Source organism: Diadema antillarum, unplaced genomic scaffold (genome assembly GCF_040938485.1).
Source record: "Diadema antillarum isolate AM-2024a unplaced genomic scaffold, OU_Dant_1.0 seq00000437_RagTag, whole genome shotgun sequence".
In the NCBI taxonomy this organism is placed as follows: domain Eukaryota; kingdom Metazoa; phylum Echinodermata; class Echinoidea; order Diadematoida; family Diadematidae; genus Diadema; species Diadema antillarum.
In genome coordinates this window covers 806,910-823,031 of record NW_027271414.1, presented here as the reverse complement: position 1 = coordinate 823,031, position 16,122 = coordinate 806,910, and the positions used below count along the sequence as shown (strand labels likewise).

General features: G+C 39.0%; 1 protein-coding gene across 1 annotated transcript in view; it reads right to left on the bottom strand.

The window, feature by feature from the left end:
- Window positions 1-16,122, bottom strand: part of LOC139732573 (dual specificity calcium/calmodulin-dependent 3',5'-cyclic nucleotide phosphodiesterase 1A-like) — a 276,018-nt gene that overhangs the window by 69,840 nt on the left and 190,056 nt on the right. The window contains exons 2-3 of the mRNA XM_071643427.1: window positions 2,510-2,578; window positions 826-1,102 (exon numbers count right to left, since the gene is read on the bottom strand). Of these exons, the coding sequence (XP_071499528.1) occupies window positions 826-1,102; window positions 2,510-2,578 (346 nt within the window). The remainder of the gene's footprint in view (window positions 1-825; window positions 1,103-2,509; window positions 2,579-16,122) is intronic.

The window sequence follows — 16,122 nt, the reverse complement described above, 5'->3', positions numbered from 1 at the left end:
AACAAGGGCACTTCGTGTTATTTGTGGCGTCCCGCCACGTTCCCATACTGATCCATTATTTACTAAGTATAAGATTTAAAAAATTAGAGATTTGTATTTTTTCAACTTGGTCAGTTTAAGTTCAATTTCAACGCAAATGCACTCCCCTGTATATTCAATTCAATGTTTACACGCAACCAGTTTTTTCATAATTATCCCACTAGGCAATCTAATGAGTTTCATTTACCCCTCCTGAGACCTTTATTGGCTCAGAATACATTTATATGCACAGGCCCTAGATTGTGGAATTCATTAAGCTGTGAAATAAAAAATGCTCCATCTTTGTATTCTTTTAAGCGGAAGTTGAAATCCTTTCTGTTAAACCCACTCTGATGTTTCGTTTTCATTAGCTAAGTCATACCAACCACAGGGTTCATCATCCAACCATCAATCAATTACTCTCTGAATTCATTATAATGAAATAGCCATCATAATCTTTGCACGGCTGTGTGCAGCCACCAGCTGTTTGAAGCACCTCTTCAATTCCCTCTTCCGTTTCCTTAATCAGCGTGTAGGCATTCTCTTTTTTTTCCATCTTTCCTTCCATTTTTTCATCCATTCTGTCAAGTCGTGTCATGTTATTGATGTGTGTCTCCTGTTTTGTTCCGTCTTGTCTTAGATTATATTTGTGCTAAGTATATGCAAATAAGTATTTCATTAGATTTTCCTTTGAGTGGTTCACAATCTACAACAGACAACAGACATAGAGACAGATAAAGAGGCAGAGAGAGAGGGGGGGGGGGGGGGGACGGAAGAGATGGATTACGTAATCTCATCGGTGCTTACCTCAGTTCATCTTGTCGTAGCGCGTCCAGGACGGACGCCGCATACTCGAGGTTGTCCTTCAGGTATTTCTTGGAGACGTCGTCCTTCTCTAGCCTGAGAACCAGACTGCGCAGGCGCAGGGCTGCGATAACAGCGCCCTCTGGTGACGTAGCCGAGGGCATGGATTCGCCCATTTCGAGATCGATGCTGGCTAGGGACTCCTCGTCGAGGGATTGGGATTCCTGTCGCTTGAGCTTTCGCTTTGCATCTGTTTTCTTGATTATTCTGTACTCTGTTTCTGAGAAGAAGAGCAAAGAGACAGAGACAACGAGCAAAATTCTCGTGAGTGGCAGCGGCAGTAAGAAAGTGTGGGGAGCGCTGCACCAATACAGCATACCAATCTTAAAGACATACTATCCCTTTTGCATGCAAATTTTTGAAAATTTGGTGAGAACACTTTGGTATTGAAGAAGACACTATTTGGAAACCTCCAGTAAATTTTGAACTCAAGAGGGTCTTTATTGTTCAGTTAAATTGACTGTTAAGATTCGAATAAATTTTTCGTACTACAAAAAATTGCAAATCTAAACTACTAGTCTAGTTTTACAGACCTGTGTGATGCACTTATGTAGTTCATGTAAGTGGTGTGTTGTTATTTGCCATAAATAATAAAGTAAAAGAAGCTAGTGAATTCTTCAGTACTGACAGCTTTAACATACATATCTTTTGTTTGAAGTATAAGTACCATATTGCAACCACAGGAGGATAATATACAGCTGTGCCTGCGTACACAGAATACGTTACGGTGCTCTATTTGAATTTTAACGGCTAACAACCTTCAAATATCACAGAAATGTTGTTTACAATAGTCTTGTCATTCTGGTGGAATATATCATGTTCTGTGCTATTTGGGAAGGAATGCAAAAGGGATGGCCCATCTTTAAGGTCTTGAGACATTGACTTAAAACATTTGAAGATAACATCGTGACAAATTTATTACGTGCACCCATGTTGTTTTCTCCTTGAGTAGTTGCAAAGTGTGTCTGCAAGATTTACGTCTATATACGCATTCACATACAATATTTATACTTAGATCCCGATTTTCCGACTCAGACAATTTTGCATGAGTTAATACACAAAACATTTCATCTGACTGCTGAGTGATGCATGAAAAAGCAAATGATTATCCAGTTCCTCGGGATTGAATCACGCTATATATACAAAACGGAGCTGTTCACTGCAGTTGAAGTTGCTTGCTGGATAACTGATCTGAGATAATCAATCTGTCACAATCTTAGAAAAAACAAACAAACATACCTATGAACCACAGTATCAATTTTAGAAAAGTCGTTGATTTATTCTTTTATATATTTTTACATTACTTTTATAATGTCGACGGAACCAAACATCTTATCATTATTATTAATCAATTCATGCACGGAAGACATTCTGGCTTACAGTCAGAGTCATTTCGCAGAATAAATTTTGTGTGTTGTGCAAGGCTTCTATACATCACGTGACTTAATAAAGCTCGTGTTTTGTGCAAGGCTTTTTCATATCACGTGACTTAATATCTGTGTGTTGTGGAAAGCTTCTTCGTATCACGTGACTTAATAAATTATGTGTGCTGTGCAAGGCGCCTTCATATCACGTGACTTAATAAATCCTGTGTGCTGTGCAAGGCGTCTTCAATCACGTGACTTACTTTTGCCATCCATCTTGCCTCTTGGACTCCCAGGACTTTCTCTGTTTGCATTGTTCGGTGGATTGGCAACTGAAAGATACAAATATAAAAGGAGAAAGGAAAACAAGGTCAATACCCAATGTAATGAGAGGACAAACTTGTTATAAAGTTGTAACATAGTTGGAAATACACACAAATAAAAGAAGACAGAACAAAATAGTTCACTGATGTATGAAAGGTCGATTATTATTTTTTCTTATTGTAACTTCATGTCATGTCACCGTCTAAGTTTGTATTCCATACCACACGAGATCTCCACCATACGAGTGGCACAACATCTTTTATTGTGTTAGTCTCGCAGTCATAAAATGCGTTCCCTCTTTAATAGTAATCACTGTGGCTCAGTTGATAAGACCACAGGCTATCAATCCTAGATTCCACGGTTCGAATCCCTGGCAGCAGCGGTTATGCAGCAGCCATTTGCGCCCGTCCTTAGTCAAGACGGGTGCACGTCATGAGTTCGACACCCACGAATTCATACAGCCCATGAGCCATACAGCCCACGAGTTATACAACCCATGAGTCATACAGCCCACGAGTTCAACACTAATAAAGTAAACAAGGTCCACGAGACCGATACATTGATCCTCGTGTTGTAATATCGAACTCGTGGGCTGTATGACTCATGGACCTTTTTTTTCCAATGTCGAACTCGTGGGCAGTATGACTCGTGGGTGTCGATCTCGTGGGATGACCCCGTCATGGCACCTTATCCTCATTGCCTATCATAGCCCTTCGGAGGAGACTCAGCGCTGTAGGTAGCGAGGTAGTATTCAGTTCTGCCTTAGCTGTTACGTAAAACATTTCATAATTCATGTGTTTTCGACCCAAGTTAAAATCTCAGGCAGATTTCGTCTTGATATCGCAAGCATCGAGGACCGTTAATTTTGATTGAAAGTTTTTGTAAGCAACAAGGATTTTGAGAAAGAAAAGCGAGTACAGATAATTGCAGGACTGCATGAAGGGAAGTCATGAGTATCAGTTTACGTCGTATTTTCAAAGTTTACTGCGACGCGTGCCTATTCAAAAAGTTGATATCTGCTATACGTGAAACATAAAATACTATCACAAGGCACACGAACTCTGTCTTATAGTCAGGTGGTAGTTGTCAATGACAGGCTAAATATTTCCCTCATAAAACACAACGCATGCCGCAGAACGCATGGACCTGTGCGCGCCCACTTCTGATGCACGCGTAAACTAATAAGAACGACACCGCTTTATTCCACGGCTACGACACGCGAGAAGAACGGCCATCTCCCATCCCGAGCCATTTTCGAAGCTCTCCTAACATTGAACGACCAGGGGTATTGATTTCGGGCGAGCGCTGATTCGGCGAGACGCGAACAACACCTGTTCTGTAATATCTCACATCAAGAATGAGATCGCATGAAATATCGAATGCTCGCTGCATGATCGGAGGCGCAATCGACACAAACAGGAGAAAAGATATAGATCGACTGAGTTCGTTATTTGAGTGTAAAAATAGGACTTTTGTCCCCAAGAAAAGCAGCAAATAAAGTCTATTAGTGGATTACAGACTTATTGAAATAATCAATATCTGATTTTAGAACAGCCAATTAATTTCATCAAAATGTCTACCGTTCAACAAAAGGCACTGCATGTGTCATTATTATCATGTAGTCTCAAACTTGATATTAAAAGATATATACCCACAAAAACACACTTCGATTCCATGTTTGTTTCATAACTACTGTTAATAAATATCACTCGTCAGCAGCAATAAACAGAAACCAATCATCTCACATGTAACGAACTGGAATTTGATAAATTCAGACTTACGATATTAATATATACAATGTATGAAATACGATTGTTTCGAATTCTTCGAACCTCAACGCTTTAGCTATGGCTTGCAGCTTCATTCTTCACATGTAATGTGAAGAAACTGAATTAAGAATAAAAAGAAAAACACTCACGATTGTTTTCAAAACGTGTTTGTGCAGCTATAGGTAGGTGCAACATGTACATTGCACAGTTTTCGAATAAACGCCACAATTGTTTAATATTTCAAAGTGACTCTCCTTTACAGTTTATAGATCGGTTTAAAGGAGCCATAGTCTAAATCTTGTCATTTCCCATAACTGTGTAATTCTTTTGACGGATCAAAAATAAAAAGGTATTACGATAATGTCTCTATAGAAACACAAAAAAAACCAAACCCTCTCAGCTTGATGCATCAACAGAATTGTCTCTTCAGATGGAATGAAAATAATTTAAACGTGAGAGTTTATGATTTCGGACATTTCGAGGCGAGTCCCCTCACAAACCCCGAACTAAAAATAAATTCCAGCACCTATACATTATTTTAATCTCGGAGATACGCAGTGCGAACATCGGCCTCAGCGTGCCTCTCGCAAAATAGCCCAGGGGTCCTGTGCGTATGCTCCGCTGACGTCAGCAGACCACGTGACGAGATGATCTCCGCAGCGCAGGTATTATGATTATCTATGGCGGAGCATCCTCCGCTCACAACATCAGGCGGGAAAGAGGGTAAAACACATCGTCTGCACGCACTCCTACGAAAGCTTAATGGGGAAGGCAATCTCATTGCAAATTCTGTTTCTTTTTCCCCTCTTCCTCCAATAAGAAAATGATTTCTCCAAAAACGACAGAATTCTTCTTCTTACTAGATCTGATTTACGAGAAGTAGGGATATCATAGAAAAAAGTGAAACCAGACAAACCGCAATATTGATAGTTCTCTTGATATCTGTTCATTAGTCCGCAGTGGAAGGAAAATGGAGCTGAGATATTGATTTCTGTGTGTGAGCGACGCATAATTATAGCATGATTTGCGCTCTTCTGTTGGACAATTATGCGTCCCCGCAGCCATGTCGCCAATAAATTAAAATCAAACTATACTACCCCTCTCACAAGCATACATCTTTTTTCAATGTGAATAGTGCAGCCAGAAACTGAGAGCAGACCTATAACACCTTTAACGTGGCGTATGCAAATTGTGAGAGTATCACACAATTTCTGATAGAAGGTTATTAACGTCTTCCTTAAATTCCTCAGAAAGAAAGGAGATGTGTATAATGCCAGCTTGAAATATGAAAAGACCATTAAGTTACCATTAGAAAGCTGAACACTTTCTCCTCGTTTTGTTACTTCGGATGAGTTAGTTTGGTGAGTGACATACTGGAGACAGTGAATAGACATCTGGAATGATTGTTGCTTGATTGTTTGGTAAAGAGTGCTAACATGAATTATTACCAGTCGTAACAAAATACTGGACATTACACGTTAGAGCCTTGGATGTTGGAAAGAATCATACACCTTTAAGAGAAAGGCAACATTGGTTCAGTATCATCATGATCATCATTCTGTATCAAAGGCTACAACCTACCAATGGAGAAGCTAGAATTCAAGAACATAGACAACATTTTTTTTAAATAAAATTTTTAATAAAAACAATATACTCACATTATCCTGAATAAAAACGGATCACTGAAAGCTAGTACTATAAATATTAGATGAAACGTTTATACCTTTTAGCTACCACGATAAGTAGCAGGTTTTGAATAAAGACGAAATCAAGTTTCATCACACATAATAAAGTCAATGTGCGTTTGATTTTTTTTTGTGGACATATCCACGAAGAGGGTTGACATATCTACAGAGAGGGTTTTCACCTTTAAGATGGCTTCCGAAACAAGGGTATAAAGTGGATAGGGCAATTATGTGATAATGAGAGATGATTTAATGCCAGAACGCTCCCGTGATCATCAGGCTAGCCCACGCTGAAGAGTCGGGGTGACAACCGTAAACGAAGAGGAGTTCACGTGGTCAAATTGACGAGTGGTTCGCGCTTCGCTCGAAATGGCGGGAAATGCACATCGCGGGGTTTGCGAAACTATAAGCACTTTTTTATTTTTGTTTTTGTGTTTTCATGATGCATAACTACCCAGCGGTTAATGGAAGAGCTATGGAATTACCGTTAATGTTTTAGTGCATCTTTTCCAAAGGAATTAATGCATACAAATGAAATATGCCTTGAAATATCAGAGAACTGTGTGTGAATGAGTGTCAATGCTCACACAACGCAGAAGGAAATGAGGGTAATGCGCGCAACTTATCATCTGAAAATGGAAGACTGTCTCCCGATATTGTAAACTTAAGTTTATTTCATCTTTTGCTATAAATACCTTTTGAAACAAATAGTCACCAGTGATCAGAAGCAATATGTAACATAATATTTTCAGCACTTGGACATAAGTTGATAATGGTATGCGTTTCCGTTTTTAGGAGCAAACAACAGCAAGACACATGGTATCATGTTAATCATGTTTAAGAAAAGATACATAATATCCTTATCATGAAAAATAATATAGGACTACATATACATATATATATATATATATATATATATATATATATATGCATTTCCAGCTGTAATCCGTCGCTGAAATTATGCATACGCACGTCTTTAGTGACATACAGTGTGCTACAGTTCACTATACACACACGCGTGCTCTCTGTGATACACGCAAACGCCGCCATGTATGCAGCAAACCTCACGGCGCCAGCCCTGTCTTATGGTCAGGATATACCGCGCATCAAACGAGTGAGTGGCGAAGTTAATCTGAAGAAAGGCCTGGGGTAGATTAGTCTCGTGGTGTCATGAGCTCTGCAATAGATATGCCAGTATTGAACCGTAGGTCCCAGAAGAATTGCCAAATCACCTCATCTCTGCCCCCCCCCCCAAAAAAAAAAGAGAGAGAGAGAGAGAGAGAGAGAGAGAGAGAGAGAGAAAAGTTGGCTCCACACGATTCTCCTCACATAATATGGCGTGTTCTAATACACCCGCTTGAAGCCATGCAGTGCAAATCACTCCTAATATGATTTTAACGCAGGCCCTTTACGGCAGGCTACATCGACATTGGAAATCAAACGTCCGACTTATCCGTTATCATTTCGTTTTACCCGAAAACCCTCGATACATTTCTGACTTTCCGTTTTTCCGATTTATTGAAAAAAAAAACGTGCAAAAGCTGCAAAAGATGCAGAATGAATACGCGCGATTAGTGTTTGGATGTTGATTGGTAAACACTCCAGTGCTCTTTGCTTACCACATTAAACTGGCTCTCTATTAAAGAAAGAATCAAGTTACAGTATTGTGTAATCACCTTCAAAATCTTTAATAAACTGATATCTTCATATTTAAGCCCTTGAATTACTTCTTAATCGGCCAATTAGACCCACTACAAAACATGATACTATCAGAATATCACTGGGATGCAATCGACCTCGAGTCCTCCGAGTGGGAGTCGGAAGTCTTATCCACTATGCCATAGCGATCACTATAATTATCTTTATTATGACCATCATTATCATAGCCATCTTTGTTACAGACATCATTTATCATTTCTTTAGTACCACTTTTACTCATATCAGCACGAGAGGTATCTGTTTTACTCTTAATTTATCTGCAGCCATAAACTTGTATTCTTCTCTTAAAGTCTTTGCTTCATTACAGTGAAAACAGTGCTTGTGAGCTCATATTTATCAAAGTACTTCTTTTTTACTCTGCTGTTCGTAAGCCAAGCTAAAATTGATGACAAAACACTTGGTCGAGATTCTAGCGTATTGCAGATGTCAGAGTTACCAATTCTCGCTCCTATATTTTTTTTTTTCGCGCCAATCTTCCGGTGTTTACTTTGCCATGTGGCCTCTTGTGCGATCAGACATGCGCGGGCACGAAGAGTGTGGGATTATTAACCAGCCATTGGTACTTGGGGGTAATCCACGCAAGCAGCGCGGCGTGCTTCGATCAACGGTTTCGGAAGCGCCATTCTGTTAGCAGATCCAAACGTGTGAGAGTATGCGTTTTGTTATGTGTGTAGGTGTGTGTGTGCGTGTGTAAAAGTTGGTGTATGTTTTAAGTGCGTTTGTGTACCTTGTGAGTTCTTCAGATTATGTATGTATACCTTTGGTGTAACTGTCAGTGTAACTAAAAGTGTAAGTGCATGTGTGTATTCTGTGCGTTCGAGTGTGTTTACATTTATTGTGTATGTGTATGGTAAGGTTTGTGTCATGTAAATGCTCTTCCTACGCATCCCTTCTATATGGCATGCAGTAATTATGTATACGTGCATATGGAAAATGTTGACAAAGAAAAGAGAGTAATTATTTTGCATGAAAAATAATAAGTGCAAGGCGCATCCGTGTGTTCTGAGATTTAAAAAAAAAATAGCAAGGTGCAAAATTAATATCGACGCAGTAATCTCCCCCATTTTTGTGTGTAAGTGTGTGTGCGTGTGTGTGTGTGTGTAATTTTAGTAATCGTAGTACATAGGGTGGGTTTTTTTTTGTTGTTGCTGTTTTTCTTTTAATATAATAGAAATTCCATTTTCTGTTTTTCTTTTTAGTGCTTGGCTAATATGCCTATAATTGCACTTGTACTTTTTTTTAGTTAAAAAGAAATTGACCGGATAATTCATCCTATTTTTTTTTCTCCTGCTTGATTTCTCCCTTAAAATGAATTGAATGATTATTCTTGTTTTCATGGAATGTGTTTCATAAATGCATGAACATTAATGACAAATGTTATGTATATGATATGTATTTCTTTTTGAAACTTATATTTTCAAAGGAAATGGAATTAATAAGAAGATCACTGAAGACAAAAATATACACTCCTTGAAAATCCGGGATGATCTTGCCAACAAAGTTTCTGGCAGATATTATTATGAACATTCTGGTATATTAGCATGGCAAGAGTTAGTATTTACAAGGAAGGCTATTTATGTTACATTCAAAAAAAGTGCTAACAAATCCAAGCAGGCGAAAAATCATCCTCTATCTCACAGCCTGTCGAAGTAGGGCCTACGTTCGACTTTTCTTCAATGTGTCGGAAAATCACCATGGGGTGAACACAAATATATAGATCATCTTATCAGGGGCGGATCTAGCTTTTTATAAAGGGGGGGGGGGAGGGTGTGGGAGGGGGTGTCCCCCCTGCCACAGTAGGGAGAATTTTTGAAAATCTGTGTGTGAAAATGGTGTTTTCCTGCATCTAAAAACCACTATTTTTGGTATAGAGGTCATTGCCAAATCAAAAATTACAAGTTAAAAAAAAAGATAAGATTAAAAAAAAAATGGTCCCCGGATTTTTTCATTTTTTTATTTTTTTTATTTATTTATTTATTTATTTTTTTTTTTTTTTGGGGGGGGGGGGGTTGCAACCCCCCCACTAGATCCGCTTCTGCTTATCAACACGCGTCCCGTTTGCCAAGATATGATATCTGTATCAGTCGATTAGCAAGTCCTAAAGACAAGTCAAATTTGGTGAACACTTTTTAGAATGGAAATTGGATGATCTTTTTTTTGAACGCAACGTATTTCTCGTCATGGTCTCTTTTGGTAAAACCCCCTCCACCTTAAAGAAAAAGAAAAAGAAAAAGAAAAAGAAAAGTGGTTTCCTCAATACTTAGTGGAAATCTGCACTCAAGTTTTCCGTGTACAGTGCTCAGAAGTAGCCTCACGTTGATTCCTCTTCAGAATTCAATAATTGTACCGATTCTGAGGTTAAACATTACTCGCCGCTATATACGATGTAGAAACATATGATGACAACACAAACAAAAACAACTCGTCTAACACACACACACACACACACACACACACACACATACAGACACCAAAAATATATGTCTTGCGGAATAAAAATGTGTGATTCCACTGTATACGTGGCATCTTTGGCCACACATGCATTCACAGCGCATAACCCTGGCTGCGCTGCGTTATCCGCCGATATATAAACATTGCCTCGGTATTCAATTTTGAAATCCAATTTTCCGTGTATTAAGTGGGATTACCGCGTATGGGTATTCGATCCTCGCGAAAGCCCGGGAAATGACTACGCAGACGACAGAAAAAAGATGGCGGGTTCGGGAGATGTGATCGAATAAACAAATAGGTGAAGTCAGCAAGTGGGGGATGCTCCCACGAAGAATGCGATTTCTTCCCACATGCAACAATTCAGTCGAGTGGTATATGCGAAATTGGCTCGAAGAAGACATCTACAATAATTGTTGCGCGGACTTGTTTGATGTGGTTAACGTGAGAATGTTGTTCTACCTGACACGGCACCCAATATTGGGCTCTAAATGTCCTCTAAGTTTGATAAGTGATAAATGGATGTCGCAAAGCGTTCAAATGTCAGGTTTGGGGAAAGGACCATAGAAGGAAATAAAACTATACGGTGATACAGAAAATTCTCATCGCTGGGGAAAGATATATCACCACAAAATTAAACTGCAGCCATCTTTTATATTAATTTTGACTGGCTAGCTCTTGTCCACTATGGATTTTCCCAAGCCAGATGATTCTTCCCACACCATCGCCGCCTGTCTGGCAATGTTTGGGATCACTGTAGCATAGATATATGACAATCTATATCCAGAATCCTCATTCAAAGCAGGATTAGTCTGTCCGGGGGCATTTCATGAAGCGTTTTGGCAGATTTTTTTTTTTTTTTTTTTTTTACTGACAAAGAACTGTTATAAGCTACTGAAATCCTCACGTCTAATCGTTTGAGAGCAAATTTGTCTGACAAATATGTCTGACAAAACGCTTCATGAAATGCTCCCAGAACACCATATTAGGCAGCGACGATGATGTTATTGTGAAGGAATCATATGGTTTGACGCTACCGTTCTGTTTATCTCATAGTGATATTTACGATACCTTTTTTATTTCTAAATCTCATAGGATCAATCCTGTATTTCTGGGGTCTTTGCAATATTCCTGAAAAAGGTATTGCAATGGTAAGCAACATACTCGTGTACAAGATTTGTCCAACATTTGTGGTGTGGAATTAACATTACATTATAAATGCATATCTGAACTTTATTCAGATATTGATTTCTTCTACACACACACACACACACACACACATATATATATATATATATATATATATATATTCTTATATGTTCCTTAAAACAATAAACAAATAAAAGTATGAAATATTTCCGCCATTTTGACGAATAGGGGTCTTGTTTGAAGTTTGCTCTGCTTTACATACAGTTCATCCTTTAAAGAGATAAACGAACCCGCTGGCTATTCTTGTCGTAATTTTGAAGATATTTTATTAATGCTGTAAGCAATAGGTTACATATCAACAAAATCAAGTGTTGTTATGTTATTGACTTGCTAAACTTATTTTTAACGTCAAACAAAGAGATTGAGACAAAGTTGAGGAAACGGGGTCTCTCTCTCTTTAACACACACACAAACACAAACAAACAAAGAATATCCAAGGGCTGTCAACATTATCCAGATGAAAAAAAAACAACAAAACAAACAGGATGTAGGCCCTAGGGTAAAAATAAAAAATCAACAACATATTTTGAAACCAAAGATAATATCTCGCTTCATTAAAAAAGCACAATTCTTATAAATAAACACCACTTTTTCATCTAAACACACATTTCCTTGTCGTTGTTGTTGTTGTTTTTTTTTCAAAAAAAAAGCTAAATAACACAAAACCATAATACCTAGTCGGCAACTCTTGATATCGGAAGGTGTCAAGTCGTCTGCTTGTGTAGAAATAAGGTTTATTAGCTCTCCAGAGTACCACGTATTGCCTGCTTTGCTTTATAGAAGAAGTGGACTTAATTTTCCTTTCTACGCACACGCCTGTTCTCGGTCACTGAAGTCAACAAGAAAGAGACACAGTTCCCGTAACATCGTCTAGTCAAGTCATTTTTTTTTGCAGCATTACTTGCAGTCCCATGCGGTTACTTCGAGTGACCAATCCAAATCTTAAAAAGCAGGTAGGCTAGGAAATTCCCTAAAGGAAGGAGCCCTTAAGAATCTCTCGAGTCGAATACTCGTCCTCGCCGTGTTATGCTGCTCTTCCGAAATCAAACAACATCGTTTCGTACGAGAACATAAACCCTCGTTGGTCGGCGAATAATCATATGTTGATGACCCTTGTGATAGAACCCGGAAGAGGTTCATCAGCAGCGGGCAACGAAGAGCTCGAAAGTGATTATTGATTTGAATAATATGATTTCTATTTGTTTTTTCTCCTTTTTTTTTCTCAGTTCTACCAGTGACGACTACTGCGCTAACTGCTGCGCACCGGTTGCATCGCTATTGGGAGTGCACGCCAGGGCAAGGTTGAATAAATGCATCATGCAGACACTTTGAGGTCGCTTGAAAAAAAAAAAATCCCTTCTACTAGCTTGAAAGAAAATGCCGTGTAAAGTTTCCAGGCACTTATTGCAGCTCCAGCAAATTTGTGATGAACACTACTACTATCAAACCTGTCAAATGCTCATTGATGTCTAGAAACATGTGATTCACCTGCAATACTTGGTCAAACCTTATCATATTCTTTGAATATATCATAAACACTACAATGAATGCTTGCTTTACTACGGTGACGAAGTTCAAGGAACGTAAAATATACTACGTGGTAAAGTTGTTGTTTTCCTGTTTTATGAGAAAAAACATGCCAACTTAAATAGCATTATTGTCAATGGATGCCGGACTCTATGATTGTATGCTATACATTTGTCATTTGTCCGCAGAGAGCTGCAAATAGCGACAGCATCTCACAGATGGTGGCATTTTCAACTTTAACTCGACGAAATACCACATCATTCATTCCCCAATGACGTTACGAGCATGTCATGTAAATATGTGACCCGCTACAACAAAATGGTCCTAAAGTCGCGCACGGTCGAAGCCGTGAAAATCGAGTTTGAAGTTAGAGCATCAAAATTGGTCAAAACTTACGATTTTCTGAATTTGACATATTAAAAGAGTCTGACATGTCTTCTATCATCTGTCGAAATTTTGAAGCAAAATGATGAAAGAAAAGACCAAAAAAAGCGTTTTTCTGGGCCATGTTTTTTTGGCGTTTCAACGAAGCAGAAACTGGTTCGAACATTTGGATTGAGCGCCACACATAGGCTCCGCCCCTAACAACGACCAGAGTGATCTCATTGGTCAGTTTGCTGCTTGCCGCTAACCGAAGCGTGAAGCTCGCACACTGCCCAGTCGACTGGTGCGTGCGGGCGGGTTGCGCTATGCCTAGCCGCTTCTCCTGACATACTGGTCACTGATTGGTCGGTGAGGAGACCGCCGACGCTGTGTTTGAATGAGCATTTCGGGGGTTGCTAGGGCTTAACTTCTATTGTCCGGAGGTGAATAGTGACTTGCGTGTCTCTCTTGATTGTGATTGCGTCGCAAGGAGAACTTTTAGGGCGCTTTTCTCGAAACAGTGATTTCCCAGACGTCTTGACATGCTCTCTTTTAAACATCGATATCTCCGCAGCCGATTATTTTTATAAGACGTGTTATATATCAATTTAAAGCAGAAAGACTAGGGAATTGTGTCATGCAATTTTTAAATAATCGACCTCGCCCGACTTTAGGATCATTTTGTTGTAGCGGGTCACATATGTAGCGAGACGAGAGAGTAGAACAGAGAGAGAGAGAGAGAGGGGGGGGGGAGGGGAGGGGTGGAGTTGTCAATTTGTGCGGAGTGCATTTTTATACGAGAGCAGAGGAGAAAAGCCCATATCATAGTCGGTTAATGATCGGAGACGTTGCTTTATGGCAGATAAAAAAGACGTCAGGAGTTCTGGTGCACAAAAGTAGTGGATATTGATTGAGGGGGGAACGTATCTGATATGATATCGCATTATGAATCTATTTCGGAGAACGAACGACTCCCTTGTAGCTTTCTTCATGGCCAGTATGTTGGAGAGAGCACTACAGGGGTAATGGGGGAGCGTGTGCGTGATATGGAAGCACAAAAATCCTTTCCCACGCCCCCATATACCGTCTGGATTATACGAAGACAATGAATGCATGTTTGGATGCGTTAGGTGAAAACTGGTTTACAATCCCTTCAATATTCGTCCTTGTATCAGCAGCTATGCAACCATATATATATATATATATATATATATATATATATATATACATATATATATATTATATAGATATATATATATATATATATATATATATATATTATATATATATGTATATATTATATCATTCTGCGAGTGATAACCTCCCCATACTATTCCTCCGCATGATCACTGATTACAGTCAAGGTATTTCTAGGAGTGGATGTCTGCGGGCAACAAAGATACATAGTACACAGACAATATAGTGAACTGATGAAACGTTAAAGCTCCAGCCACATGAAAGCTAACATAATGAAAACTACCACGACTACACACAAATACTATACTGTAGGCCTACGCTAGGTGAGTCATTGTGGACAGACATACCATACATATGTATATAAATGGAAAAGTTAAAATGCAAAAAGTGGTATATCCAGTTTTATCAACTGGACATATTATTTGAGATTGAAAGTGCGGAAAAAAAAATGATCAGAAGACATGTGATAAATTCGATAATCTTTAAAGATGTATATGAAGAGTTTGTTTGCAAAAACCGATAAGTCCATATTTGCCAAATGGAGATATTCGCGATTAAAGTTCAAGAAAAATAAAGAGAATAATAAGAAAATTTTTGCTTCTATTGACCATAACTTAAAAAATATATCTTTATATGTAGTGACCAATATATCATTTAAAAGGTATTATTTTGTACTTTATGACAGAGATTGTACTTCAAAATCTTCAAAAATGGACTTATCGGTTTTTGCAAACAAACCCTTCATATCTTGATATGTAACGAGTGCAGTATCATTGAATCTATTTGAGGATGACGTCACTTAAAAAACTTTAAAAATGGGGTTTATCTGTGTTTGCTTTCAAACTCTTCATTACACACACATACACACACACATACACACACACACACACATACACATATATATATGTCTGTATATACTGTATATGAAAGGAAATGTTAGAGAAAAGGGACTTACCTCACTGTGAAGAGCAATTGCTGTTCAAAGACAATTCTTCTCTATCATTTTTTATTCTAGTGAGTATACATTGTACCGTTGCCTCCGAGAGCAGTGAACAACTCCGTTTGATAACAAACAGAAAACCTCAAGTGCGTACCAACTCGGGTTTCTTCGTCTTCGATGGGCGGGCAAGTTCTGAAGGAACTCACCTTAGCATCTGAACGATTGCTCGCCAATCGCTTGACGATATCGTAGCGACACGTAGTCGGAAGCGAAACTGGGCCAACTAATTCACCAAAAGGTGGCATTTCCACGAGGTATGGTGTACATCAAAGAGGCGACCAAAAATGCCCGGGAAGACACGACGGACCATTCATGATCTATTACAGGTTTTGGGGGTTACCATGGTGACGCATCTAATGTGCCTCTTATCAATCACCTTCTTCCTCATGTCGTCATTGCCCGAGTAACACGCCTTCCCTTTTCTCCTTGAAATGTTCTAGAATGTGTCCCCACCTTTCAAGAACAGCCAAAGAAGATGGACCGTCACGAATTGTCATAATGGGACATGTCCATACATGGCTATACCTTTTTGTCGCGAGAAGCGGGAAAACTGAGAAATTCTCAAAGGTTGGGGTGTGAACACTAGTCTATGTGGCCTCCAACCACGTACGCAAATAGTAAATCGTGAAATGTAA